Source organism: Pituophis catenifer, unplaced genomic scaffold, assembly GCF_029215685.1.
Source record: "Pituophis catenifer annectens isolate HBS135680 unplaced genomic scaffold, rPitCat1.0.hap2 SCAF_18, whole genome shotgun sequence".
Lineage (NCBI taxonomy): Eukaryota > Metazoa > Chordata > Lepidosauria > Squamata > Colubridae > Pituophis > Pituophis catenifer.
In genome coordinates this window covers 4,868,250-4,880,001 of record NW_027256898.1, presented here as the reverse complement: position 1 = coordinate 4,880,001, position 11,752 = coordinate 4,868,250, and the positions used below count along the sequence as shown (strand labels likewise).

At 45.3% G+C, this 11,752-nt stretch overlaps 1 protein-coding gene across 1 annotated transcript; it reads right to left on the bottom strand.

Moving 5' to 3' along the window:
* Nucleotides 1-847: 847 nt before the first annotated feature.
* Nucleotides 848-11,163, bottom strand: PERM1 (PPARGC1 and ESRR induced regulator, muscle 1). The gene is made up of 4 exons (XM_070956049.1): nucleotides 10,997-11,163; nucleotides 8,328-10,143; nucleotides 5,317-5,430; nucleotides 848-3,420 (listed from the first exon to the last, which is right to left on the bottom strand). The coding sequence occupies exons 2-4, from the start codon at nucleotides 10,141-10,143 to the stop codon at nucleotides 3,338-3,340; spliced, it is 2,013 nt and encodes a 670-aa protein (XP_070812150.1). The 5' UTR covers nucleotides 10,997-11,163; the 3' UTR covers nucleotides 848-3,337.
* Nucleotides 11,164-11,752: the final 589 nt, after the last annotated feature.

The window sequence follows — 11,752 nt, the reverse complement described above, 5'->3', positions numbered from 1 at the left end:
AGTAGCTCAGCCTGCTAAGATCTCCATTAAAATACCTCCGTTCCTTCTTCAGATGAACAGAACAGAATAACAGAATTGGAAGGGGCCTTGGAGGTTTTCTAGTCAGTGGTGGGATTCAGCCGGTTCGGGTCTTCTAGTCAGTGGAGGGATTCAGCCGGTTCGGGTCTTCTAGTCAGTGGTGGGATTCAGCCAGTTCAGGTCTTCTAGTCAGTGGTGGGATTCAGCCAGTTCGGGTCTTCTAGTCGGTGGTAGGATTCAGCCAGTTCGGGTCTTCTAGTCGGTGGTAGGATTCAGCCGGTTCGGGTCTTCTAGTCGGTGGTAGGATTCAGCCGGTTCGGGTCTTCTAGTCAGTGGTGGGATTCAGCCGGTTCAGGTCTTCTGGTTGGTGGTAGGATTCAGCCGGTTCGGGCCAGTTCATGAGAACTGGTAGTTAAATTGCTGGCTGGCCCCATCCCGTCCCTTCCAGGAGTCCTCACGGGCCCCATTTTGGCTCCCAGAAGGCTGCAGCGAGGCCTACTAGGCCCAAAATGAGGCACAGAGGGGCCAGCATGTCCCCCACCCCCCATGGCCCGTTTTTGCTCCCAGAGGAGGTGCAGGAGGGCGAGGGCTGCCTATCACACTCCCTGGCCATGCCCACCCAGCCGGTCATTAGGACAGAGGTTGTTAAATTATTTGAATCCCAATATATTTTCTACTCTCCTAATGAATGTTGGAGAATCAGGGAGACAGAGAGCAGGAGTGGAAAAGACATCTGAAGCAACAGATGAAGTCAAAGTGCTGATTTAGTTTAGAGGCCGCACGAATGAGAAACAGAAAAGAAAAAAAAATCTGTCATGTGAATCTCCATTTAATTTCGGGCTCAGGTTGCCAGTATTGGGGAAATTAAACTGATCTATGTACACAATAATTATAAACATCACAGCAAAATAATGTCTCTGGGCACAATGAGAATATATATATATGCTGAACAAAACTCCGCATTGGCGACAGGAAAGGCATCCGGCCATTCACGTTCTGCTAACTCCATTCAGTTGGCCAGACTCCACCCCGCAAGGGATTATGGGGGTCATTAAACGATGATGATGATGATCACAGCAAAATAATATATGGTATGTGTTTTGAGCATTCAAAAGGGCAGTGTTTGTAAATGTTTTGTTTTAAATGCTTGTTTACTGGAACTATTTATAACAGGGGTCAGCAACCTGCGGCTCTGGAGCCGCATGTGGCTCTTTCACCCCTCTGCTGCGGCTCCCTGTCGCTCAAAATATGATATGACCCCTGATTTATAACAAACAGATTATAGCAAGCTGATCCAAATATATATATATTTGCACCCACCCAAAAAACTGAGTTGAATAACATTTCCTTCTAAACCCTAGGGAGGGTGGGCTGAAAAAAAGCACAAAACCAAGTTGTGTGCGTTTGCAATCTACTTGTTGGGTAGAAATTGACACAACTCTCTAAATTACATAGAAAGACTCGCTGGATAGCTTTGTTATAATATTTGCAGCATCCTACAAAGTCATTTCTTAACGCTCACCAGGAAAGATTTATGGGCTTCAATATACAAGCAGATGCTAGAAAATTTCCCCACTAAACACACCAGGGGTGGAAATGCTACCGGTTCAGTCCGGTTCGGCTGAAATGGTAGCGGCGGGAGTGCAAGGCTCCGCCCACCCGCCCGGATGTCGTTACTTCCTGGTTTTAACTTGTTTTTGACCCTCTGCGTATGCACAGGAAGCTTTGCGCCTAGGGTCCAAAATTGCACATGATGCACGCAGGGCGCGCACTTCCGAACCGGACGTGATTCGCCCCGAAACACACCCTCCTACCAACTTCCCAAAATCAGTTCATCATCTTTTGCAATAAACCTCGTTCCCAACCCATCAAAAGCCAGTTCACTGCCCTAGTATGGGAAAAGCAAAATTCTCTAAAAGTTAAAAAAAAAAAAGCTTCCCATTACAGCACAGGTAGTCCTCAAAATATGACCGCAGCTGAGCCCAAAATTTTGTGGCCAATGCGAAACGTGTGTTAAGTGAGCCTTGCCCTGTTTTACGACCTTTCTTGACACAGTTGTTAAGTTCACTTATCACTTCAGTTGATAAGTTAGCGACACGGTTGTTAAGTGAATCTGGTTTCCTTCCCCATTTGACTTTGCTTGTCAGGAGGTCGTAAAAGGGGATCACGTAACGTGACCCCGGGATGCTGCAACCGTCATAAAATATGAGAAAATTGCCAAGCGTCTGAATTTTGAGCACGTGACTATGGGCACAATGCAAAGGTCGTAAGTGTGAAAAATGGTCATAATAAGTCACATTTTTCAGTGTCGTCGTAACTTTGGACAGTCAGCAAATAAACTAAGTTGAGGATTGCCTGTACTATTATACACTACATGTTAAATTCTCCTCCCACGTTCTGTAGTTGAAACGCCTAAACATCCTTTTAGAACCATCTTGTCTTTCAGTTATTCCTTTTCTTAAATCTAGCTGGGTTTTTTTAAAAAAAAAAAAAACCACAAGCTTTTTGTTCCTTTTATTGATTTGTCCGTGAAAATCCTGTCTAAATTCTTCCGATAACTTTCTTCAAGCGCGTTTTGGCTCCTGTGTGTCTGTGAGTAATTCATTTTATAGCTTACCACCCCTTGTGAGTTTAAGATAAATTCCCAACTGGGAGATAAGAAAGAAAGAAAGAAAGAAAGAAAGAAAGAAAGAAAGAAAGAAAGAAAGAAAGAAAGAAAGAAAGAAAGAAAGAAAGAAAGAAAGAGGGAGGGGAAAAAAGGTGAAAGGAAGGAGGACGGAAAGAAGGAAGGAAAGAAAGAAGGAAGGAAACAAGAAAGGAAGGAAGGAAGGAGGAAGGAAGGCAAGAAAGAAAGAAAGAGGGAGGGAGGGAAGAGAAAGATGAGAGGAGGAAAGAAGGAAGGAAGGAAAGAAATAAAGGAGGAAGGGAGGACAGAAGGGGGGAAGATAAAGGTGAGAGGAGGAAAGAAGGAAGGAAGGAAGGAGGAAGGAAGGAAAGAAAGGAAAGAAGGAAAGAAGGAGGAAGGAGAGAAGGAAGGAAAGAAAGAAAGAAAGAAAGAAAGAAAGAAAGAAAGAAAGAAAGAAAGAAAGAAAGAAAGAAAGAAAGAAAGAAAGAGATTTGAGGCTCGGGTTAGGTAAATCCCAACAGGAACGGTAACTAAAGCTGATTTTTAGGGAAGGTTTAATCTTCTTTCTTTCTCACCTCCTACCCTGCCAGTAAAGTTCGGCAATTCAAGAGGTCCCAAATTTTGCTTTCTTGCTTTGCAGGAAACGATCTTGAAAGCACTTCCTTCACGGAATGGGATTGATTTCGCGTCTCCTTAAGAGCCAGGATGACTTTCCATGACAATCTGCCTCCTGAAGCAACGGATGGCCGAGAGGGTACCAAAATTAGCCAGCAGTACTGGAAAAAGAAAGAAAGGAAGGAAGGAAGGAAGGAAGGAAGGAAGGAAGGAAGGAAGGAAGGAAGGAAGGAAGGAAGGAAGAGCAATATGTGTCTAAATAAATGAATGCGATCAAGACATTTAAACTTTTTCCTTAGCAAAAACACCAAGCCAAGATTAAGCATTTTTTGCACAGTCTTTCCCCCTTTTCAGTATTCCAATCTTTTTACATAATAAATCCTGCAATTGTTTTCTGCTGTCTTTTACTATGTTTTTAGCTAAAGGAGGGGAGAAGAAAAAAACCCTTTCCTTTCCACTTAAAAAAAAAAAAAAACCTTCTAGCATCCCTGCATGCCAGTCATGAGGACTAGGAGTTCTACAAAAACAAAAGCAAAAGGAAAGTGAATTCTGTTTAAAACAGTCTTCCTGGGGGACTTGGGGAGAGGAACGGAGGGGTGGGGAGGGAAGATAAAAGAAAGAGGAAAGGAAAGGAAAGGAAGAGGGAAGGGAAAGGAAGGGGAAGGGGAAGGGGAAGGGGAAGAAAAGAAAAGAAAAGAAAAGAAAAGAAAAGAAAAGAAAAGAAAAGAAAAGAAAAGAAAAGAAAAGATGAAAGGGAAGGGAGCTAAAAGAAGAAGGAAAGGAAAGACAGGGAAGGGAAGGGAAGGGAAGGGAAGGGAAGGAAAGGAAAGGAAAGGAAAGGAAAGGAAAGGAAAGGAAAGGAAAGGAAAGAAGGAAAAAGGAAAGGAAAGGAAGAGGGAAGGGAAGGGAAAGGAAAGGAAAAAGGAAAGGAAAGGGAAAGGAGAAAGGAAAGGAAACAAAAGGAAAGGGAAGGAAGAGGGAAGGAAGAGGGAAGGAAGAGGGAAGGGAAGGGAAGGAAAAGAAAGGAAAAGAGGGAAGGGAAGGGAAAGGAAAAAGGAAAGGGAAAGGAAAAAGGAAAGGAAACAAAAGAAAGAGGAAAGGAAAGGAAGAGGGAAGGGAAAGGAAGGGGAAAGGGAAGGGGAAGGGGAAGAAAAGAAAAGAAAAGAAAAGAAAAGAAAAGATGAAAGGGAAGGGAGCTAAAAGAAGAAGGAAAGGAAAGACAGGGAAGGGAAGGGAAGGAAAGGAAAGGAAAGGAAAGGAAAAAGGAAAGGAAAGGAAGAGGGAAGGGAAGGGAAAGGAAAAGAAAAAGGAAAGGAAAGGGAAAGGAGAAAGGAAAGGAAACAAAAGGAAAGGGAAGGAAGAGGGAAGGAAGAGGGAAGGAAGAGGGAAGGGAAGGGAAGGAAAAGAAAGGAAAAGAGGGAAGGGAAAGGAAAAAGAAAAGGGAAAGGAAAAAGGAAAGGAAACAAAAGGAAAGGAAAGGAAGAGGGAAGGAAGAGGGAAGGGAAGGATAGGGAAGGGAAGGAAAGGAAAGAAAAAGAGGGAAGGAAAGGAAAGGAAGGGAAAGGAAAGGAAAGGAAGAGGGAAGGGAAGGGAAGAAAAAGAGGGAAGGGAAAGGAAAGGAAAAAGGAAAGGAAATACTATTTTCTCCTTATATGAATGGTTTCTCTGAATTTGCTTCTTTCTCAAAAAGTAGGAAGGAACGGGAGAAACGGGGGGGGGGGGAGAGTCCTGCTCTTACATTCTTTAAAAATAAACCTTCCTTTAAGATATAAAGAAGGGAGAAACAGGCCTCTCTCTCTCTCTCTGTGCTGTTGGTTTGAAACACGTGGAAGGAAGGTTGCTTGGAAAAAAGAAAAAAACGGAATAAAGAAAAGATAAGGAGCTAAGAGAGAGGGAATGAAAACGGGGGTGAGAAAAATCAAAAAATCTTGGTGTTCCTCCTGCCTCATTTCAGACGGGAACCAGTCGGTCAGCATTCCTGGGTTATCTTCGGCCCACCCCCACCCCCTCCCCAAATCTCATTTCTCCCCACACACAGGAGCCCTGGGAAGCATTACCAATCTTCCAAGCATCCGGAGAGTGAAGGTCGGAGGTTTTCACAGCCCAAGAAGCCAACGCCACAAATCCCAGACACAGATCTCTGGGCGTGAGGACCAGCTGAAGAGGCCTCTCTGAATTAAAAAGAAAAAAGAACCAAGGTGGTTAAGAAAGTAGGTGCTTGGAATCAGTGGGGCTCAGAGGACGTCTAGTCTGACCCACTGGTGGAATTCAGCCAGTTCGCACCTATTCGGGAGAACCGGTTGTTAACTTTCTAAGCAGTTCGGAGACCCGGTTGTGGGAAGAAATCTTATTTTGTGTTTTTTCCCACTTTACAGGGCTAATCCTGTAAGGAAGGCAGGAAGGAAACATTCTGGTGGTATTTCTAGCCTAATCTTTATTGCCCTGCTTACAGAAACTGCCTCTCTGGTGAACCCTTATTACATTGTAACAGCTAAGGCGAAGCGCCCATCGACGTGAGTGATGTTGAGTTGGCCATGCCCATACAGTCACATGACCACCGAGCCACGCCTACCCAGCTGGTCATTAGGGCAGAGAACCGGTTGTTAAATTATTTGAATCTCACCACTGGTCTGACCCCCCCCTTAGTGCAGGATCAGGGCATCCAAAGTGTGGCCCCTGGTCTCCCTCAAAACCCTTCACAGGGGTTCATGAAATCAAAATTATACTCAGATTCAACAACCAAGAAGCAGATGTAGAAAGAGATAAAGATCTTAAGAGGAGAATACGGAAGACAAGTCAGAAAGGAAAAAAAAAAGCATAGCAATTAAAGTATTGAAGCGGGCAAGAGATGATGGATAGATGATTTTTCATTTTTGGTATCGTTTTGATTTGCCTTCCTTTTCCTCTCTCTTTCCTTTTTTTTTTTTTTGTTGGTAGGTGACAGGATTAGAAGTTAGGTAGGATAGAAAGAAAATATTCTTTTTAACGATGGTTAAAAGTTAGAATAAGAGATAGAAATAAGAGAAAAGGGGAATATTAGTGTATACAGTTTTATATAACAAAATAAGAGTAATAATTCAAGAGTTACATTCTTTCATTATTCAATCATTCCAAGTTTTCTCTTAACGTGGAATCATTGAATAATGAAAGAATGCAACTTTATATAAATATGTATCACTATTAGAAATATATAAACTGGACTGAAAGTAATAACTACGACTAATGCTATTAGTCCTATTTGTATTAGAATGCATGACACCCAGGCGCCACACGCATTGATATGTTTGCAAAAATAAATAAATAAAAACTTAAAAAGGGGAAAAAATTTATTTCGTAGCCTATGTTGAAAAATAATACAATGCAGGAACTCCTCGATTAATGACCACAACTGGGGATTGGAACCTCCATAGCTAAGCAATTACAGTTGTGCACAATTTTACAAGCGTTTTTTTTTTTTGCCACACTTGTTAAATGAACCAGGAAAGCCTCCGGAGCCCGGGGAGGGCGAAAACGACCCCACCACCACCGCGGTGCAGGAGGCGGACTAGGCCACGCCCACCAAGCAATGCCACGCCCATCAAGCCACACCCACAGAACCGGTAGTAAAAAAATTTTGAAACCCACCACTGGCTATATTAGGGTTAGCTTATTATGCCTGCTGGAGAAAATGGTGAGAACTGACTGTTTTTTCTTCCAGTTATCCATTTAAAAACGAATGATATAAAGACGGTGCAGTTGCCGTAATACGAAAACACAGAGACCCGATTATCACAGCCGGCCAAATCAAAAGCCTCTTTTTCTCAAAAAAAAAACAAAAAAAAACCCAGACCTCAATCTTAATCTCTGCTTGGCTGAGGTCGAGGCTGTGCTAGATAAAACCACCATCGTGGTCGTTTTTTTTTTAAAAAAAAACGACATTCAAAGGTCATTCTTGGCTTAAGTTGCATCTTTCATCTCCTCTGTTTTGTTTGTGTCTCTCAAGGGTCCCTGAAGTACAAATTTTCCTTTGGTGTCTCGGATCGCTTTTCTCTCCCAAGGTCAGAGGCCCAATTTAGAGTTGGAAATAACTCAAAAGCGGGAGACGGTCTCTGAGTCAACAACTCTTGGCCGAATCTGCAAAGGGTTTTTTTAGCCTTCAACGATAAACGAAAAACAAGAGATTGCCAGAGAAGCTGTATTCATTCAGCCTACAAAGAGCACTCCTTTCTTAATGGGTTAGAAAGCAAGAAAAAAAACAAAACCCTTCTTAGATGTCTACAAAATGGCATCTTCTCAGCTGACTGCCCTGCCCTCGTTCACAGATTTTAATCTTCGTAATATTTTCCTTGCAAAGGAACTCTCCTGCGCTTTCCCACAGCTTCTTCGGTCCAGACAAAAATCAAAACATTTTGAAAGAGGGAAGCTGGGTTACGTCTCTCAATGCACGCTCCACCAGGGTTCCCACCAAGGGTGAAATCCAGCAGGTTCTGACAGGTTCTGCCGAACTGGTAGCGGAAATTTTGAGCAGTTCGGAGAACCGGTAGCAGAAATTTTGAGCAGTTCGGAGAACCGGTAGCGGAAATTTTGAGTAGTTCAGAGAACTGGCAAATACCTCCTCTGGCTGGCCCCATAGTGGGGTGGGAATGGAGATTTTGCAATATCCTTCCCCCCAGGAGTGTGGAGGGAATGGGAATTTTGCAGTATCCTTCCCATGGAGTGTGGAGGGAATGGGGATTTTGCAGTATCCTTCCCATGGAGTCGGGTGGGAATGGAGATTTTGCAATATCCTTCCTGCAGACTAATCTAGACCGCCAGTTAAGACCGACAAAATTGATTCGTGCACTAAAGTCAGAAGGACTTGGCAAATAATGTCATATGTGATCTTCTCGGTTCTTGCATTGACTGGAATACAAAAGATCTCACATGAAAAAAAAAATGTGTTTTAGGTGGGCAGGAGTGTATAAGTCCCCTAAGAAAGATATTCCACAGATTTCCGAAGCCTGGTTTAGCAATGAAAGTTAGGAAAGTTATTAGTAGAGAATTGCAGGTTGAACCAGAAGCTCAGTTAAGGATGGGAAAGAAGGAATACCTGGTTTAAAGACAGCTACCCCAAGGTTTTCCGGTCTTGGGGATGTTCCATCCAGAAGCGTTGGAGATACGAGCATCACTCTTGCTTGAGATCCTTTCCGCTTTGGCCGCTTTGATCTGAGAAAGCGAACTGGCCTACCAACAAGAGATGTTAAAGCTCTCACAGCCTTTCCTAACTCTGAAGCTCGTACGGCCAAGATATTCGGCCTCCGGATGCCCTTGTCTTGTGGTTGGTGCGCAAAGAAATGCTCGTACACTTCTGGGAACCCCATGGGATCGGTGGTGCTCATGTTGGATGTTGGCTCTTCCAAGTCACAACCATGGGCAGAGCTGAGGGATGTCTCTGAAGGACCGATTTGTCTCCTCCAAGTCTCCTCTTCAACCTCACCTACATCCTGAAAGAAATATTCGTACATTTCAGGACCTGACATTGCCGGTAGCTCTGATGGATGGTCATGGCTGGCCTTCCATGACCTTCCCTCCTCCGATGATGGCCTCTCTACTTCATGGAGATCCTCATCAGAGAAGAAATAGTCGTACACCTCAGGCCACGTCATGTTGGCTACAGTTTCTTCTGAACAATCATTTGACTTCAGAGGGTAGGGAACAAATCTTGGGTTTTCTTGAGTCCTGGTTAGGGCCTCTCCTTCGGATGGGATGGCGGGACCAAGATGGAGACAAGGTTCTCCATTATCCTGCCTTTCCGTCTTTCCTGACGACGCGTGGTCAACCTCCAGAGATGATTCTGGAGATCCATCTTCTTCTAGAACTTCTGGGCATCCTTCCACCGCGTTGTCTTTGGCTCGGTCTCCCTCTTGAGAAGTATTATTAGGGCTGAAGCTCCTGCTGAGATCTGCTCCACTCTCTGTTTTCAGGACATCCTCGTCTTCCTTTCCAGAAGTCCTTGCCCTACTGTTGGCCAACAGTGGTGTCACCTGGACCGAATGTTCTTGAGAAGAAAGGGAACGCGTTTCCTGGAACGAAGTCCTTGAGGCAACCTGGAGGCCCTCGACTTCTTTCTCTGGATTCTCAGCTTCTCCAGAGGTTGGAGAAAGAACAGAAGGAACCTTGAGGGAACTGGGATCTAGAGCTGCGTCTCCTAACTTGGGAAAGTCGAGTTGTCCAGATACGGCGGTGTCGCTCGTCGATCCTGGGAATTTGCAGGCTGCAGAAGCAGTCAGGGAAGTAAGCTCTTCTTGGGGATCATTTAATTTCAAGCCATTTGCTCCCTCTGGACTCTCCGTTGTCTCTGCTGCGGGACTCGAACCGAGGGGCAGCAGCACCAAAGATTTTGCTCCCGTCTCTGGCCTCGGAGGTGGTTCCTGGGAATCCCTCTCTTGGGTGATGATGTGGGCTTCCGCCTTAGTTTTGGCATCCATAGGCCAACCTACTACTCCTACGCGGCCTTCTTCAGCAAGAGAAAGAGGCACAGAGCTGGGGGCAGGTTCTGGCAGCTGGGGGTTCAAAGGGAGGCTGGAGAAGGGGCTCGGGAAGGGCCGGGAAGGCTGAAAAACTTGTTGACTTCTTCTGCAGAGAAACTTGCTGACGGAGCCTAATTCGGATTCATCTTCGCTGCTGGAGAAAGCATCTTCTGCAAGCAATTGCTCACTTGGGACGTCATCAACGGAGAGGCGGCTGGCTTTTGGGTGGGCTAGGGGGCCCTGCTTCCCTTCAGCGTCCCCTTCCTCAAGATCACTCAGGAGCTGTTCTTCGGCAGCGGCCAAGGCTGGAGGGATCAAGCGGCACTCTTCGGAGACGAAGTAAAATTCAGCCCAATCCCGGTCGTTCAGCTGGATGCTGTATTCAAAATTTTCCATCTGGGAAGAGAAACGTATTCGGTGGGGTTTGGAGGAGAAGAGGGAAGGGATGGTGGGGCGGAGAGAGAGGCAAGCTTTGTGAGAACAGAAAAGGGTCTTTTTGGGAGCTGCAGACCTTAATATGTATTTAGGGAATGGATATATGCAGGGGTGGGGGCCGCTGGGGGTTCGCAGGGGTTCGGGAGAACCTCTAGCTAAGATTCTGTGCAGTTTGGAGAACCCCCAAATCTCACTCCTGGCTGGCCCCGCTCACCCCACCCCTCCCAGGAGTCCCCACATGGCCCGTTTTGAATGCAGGTAAGTCCAGGGCACACGGTGGAAACGGCTTCCCCGGGCTCTGGAGGCCCTCCGGAGGCCAGAAACGGATCTGTTTCTGCACTTCCGGAACGCATGCACTGCTCCCACCCAAACCCTGTGCATGCGTGTCTCCCAGATGCGCCCCGCCCCCTGTGCATCCCCAAAATTAGCTGGCCAGTGGGAGGCACGCAAGCACGCGCAGTGGGGTTGAGCGACAACTTGCGTGCCCACAGAGAGGGCTGGCGTGCCAGCCTTGGCACGCTTGCCATAAGTTCGCCGTGCCAGGCTTAGGGTCTCTTGTTTGAGCAGAGGGTTGGACTAAAAGACCTCCGAGGTCCCTTCCAACTCTGTTGTTCTGTTCTGACCTTCCAGGCTGGCCCTGGATTCGAAAGTCCTTGGGGTTGTCCCAATCTAAGAGAGGCTGTTTTAACGCTGTTGTTCCTTCAGCGTCCGAAGGATTTTGTTTGTATCTTCCCACAGCAAATAAGGGTGCCAAGGTGAAAAAAAAAAAGCAACATGGCCAATTCCAGAGACGGAGAGGTTTTGTAGATCCTACCTTGCAGACAGCTTATGCCGGGGATGATGGGGCCATGCTGGGAAGTGTCCGTGAAGCCTCTGCCGGGGAGGCATGATGTGGTGCCCGCTGCCCTTCAAGACTGGGAACGGGGGGCAGCGGCTGTCCGGAAGAGGCCAGCTTTGCAGGCCCAAAATAGTTCTCTCTCTCTCTCTCTCTCTCTCTCTCTCTCTCTCTCTCTCTCTCTCTCTTTCTCTCTCACTGACCAGTCACGTGAAACTCTGCAAAGGCGAAATGCCGATTTAAAATAGCAGGCAAGACACTTCTAGGCGGTCATGCCAATCCTCCCGGCTTACCAAGAAGACGGCTATTTTGCTATCGGCAGGAAAAGGGCATGCTTTCACACTGTTTCCGAGCTCTGTCTTGGAAAGTTAAAGGTGGAGTAGCTTTGCAGACCGGGTGGGATGAGCTGCCCTTGAGGGTGGAAGCGGGGATCGAATGTCCCAGATGCCAGCTGGAGCGCCTTGCAATCGTCGTGCGGATAGGAATAAAGTAGTAGTAGTAGTAGTAGTAGTAATAATAATAATAATAATAATAATAATAATAATAATAATAATAATAATAAATTTATTTATATTTTATAATAAATTATAATAAATTTATATAATAATATAATATATATATATATATATATATATATATATATATATAATATTATATAAAATATAATAAATTTATAATAAATAATAAATAAATAAAATAAAGAGCCTTGGTACTACAGTGGTTTAAAGCACCCTG

Excerpts from the sequence above, each read along its gene's own strand:
- PERM1 (XM_070956049.1), bottom strand. The coding sequence starts at position 10,143 with ATGGAAAATTTTGAATACAGCATCCAGCTGAACGACCGGGATTGGGCT. Across the intron at positions 5,431-8,327 it reads GGTAGCTGTCTTTAAACCAG|AGAGGCCTCTTCAGCTGGTC; the intron begins GTATTCCTTCTT and ends TTTTTAATTCAG. Across the intron at positions 3,421-5,316 it reads TCCGGATGCTTGGAAGATTG|TACTGCTGGCTAATTTTGGT; the intron begins GTAATGCTTCCC and ends TTCTTTTTCCAG.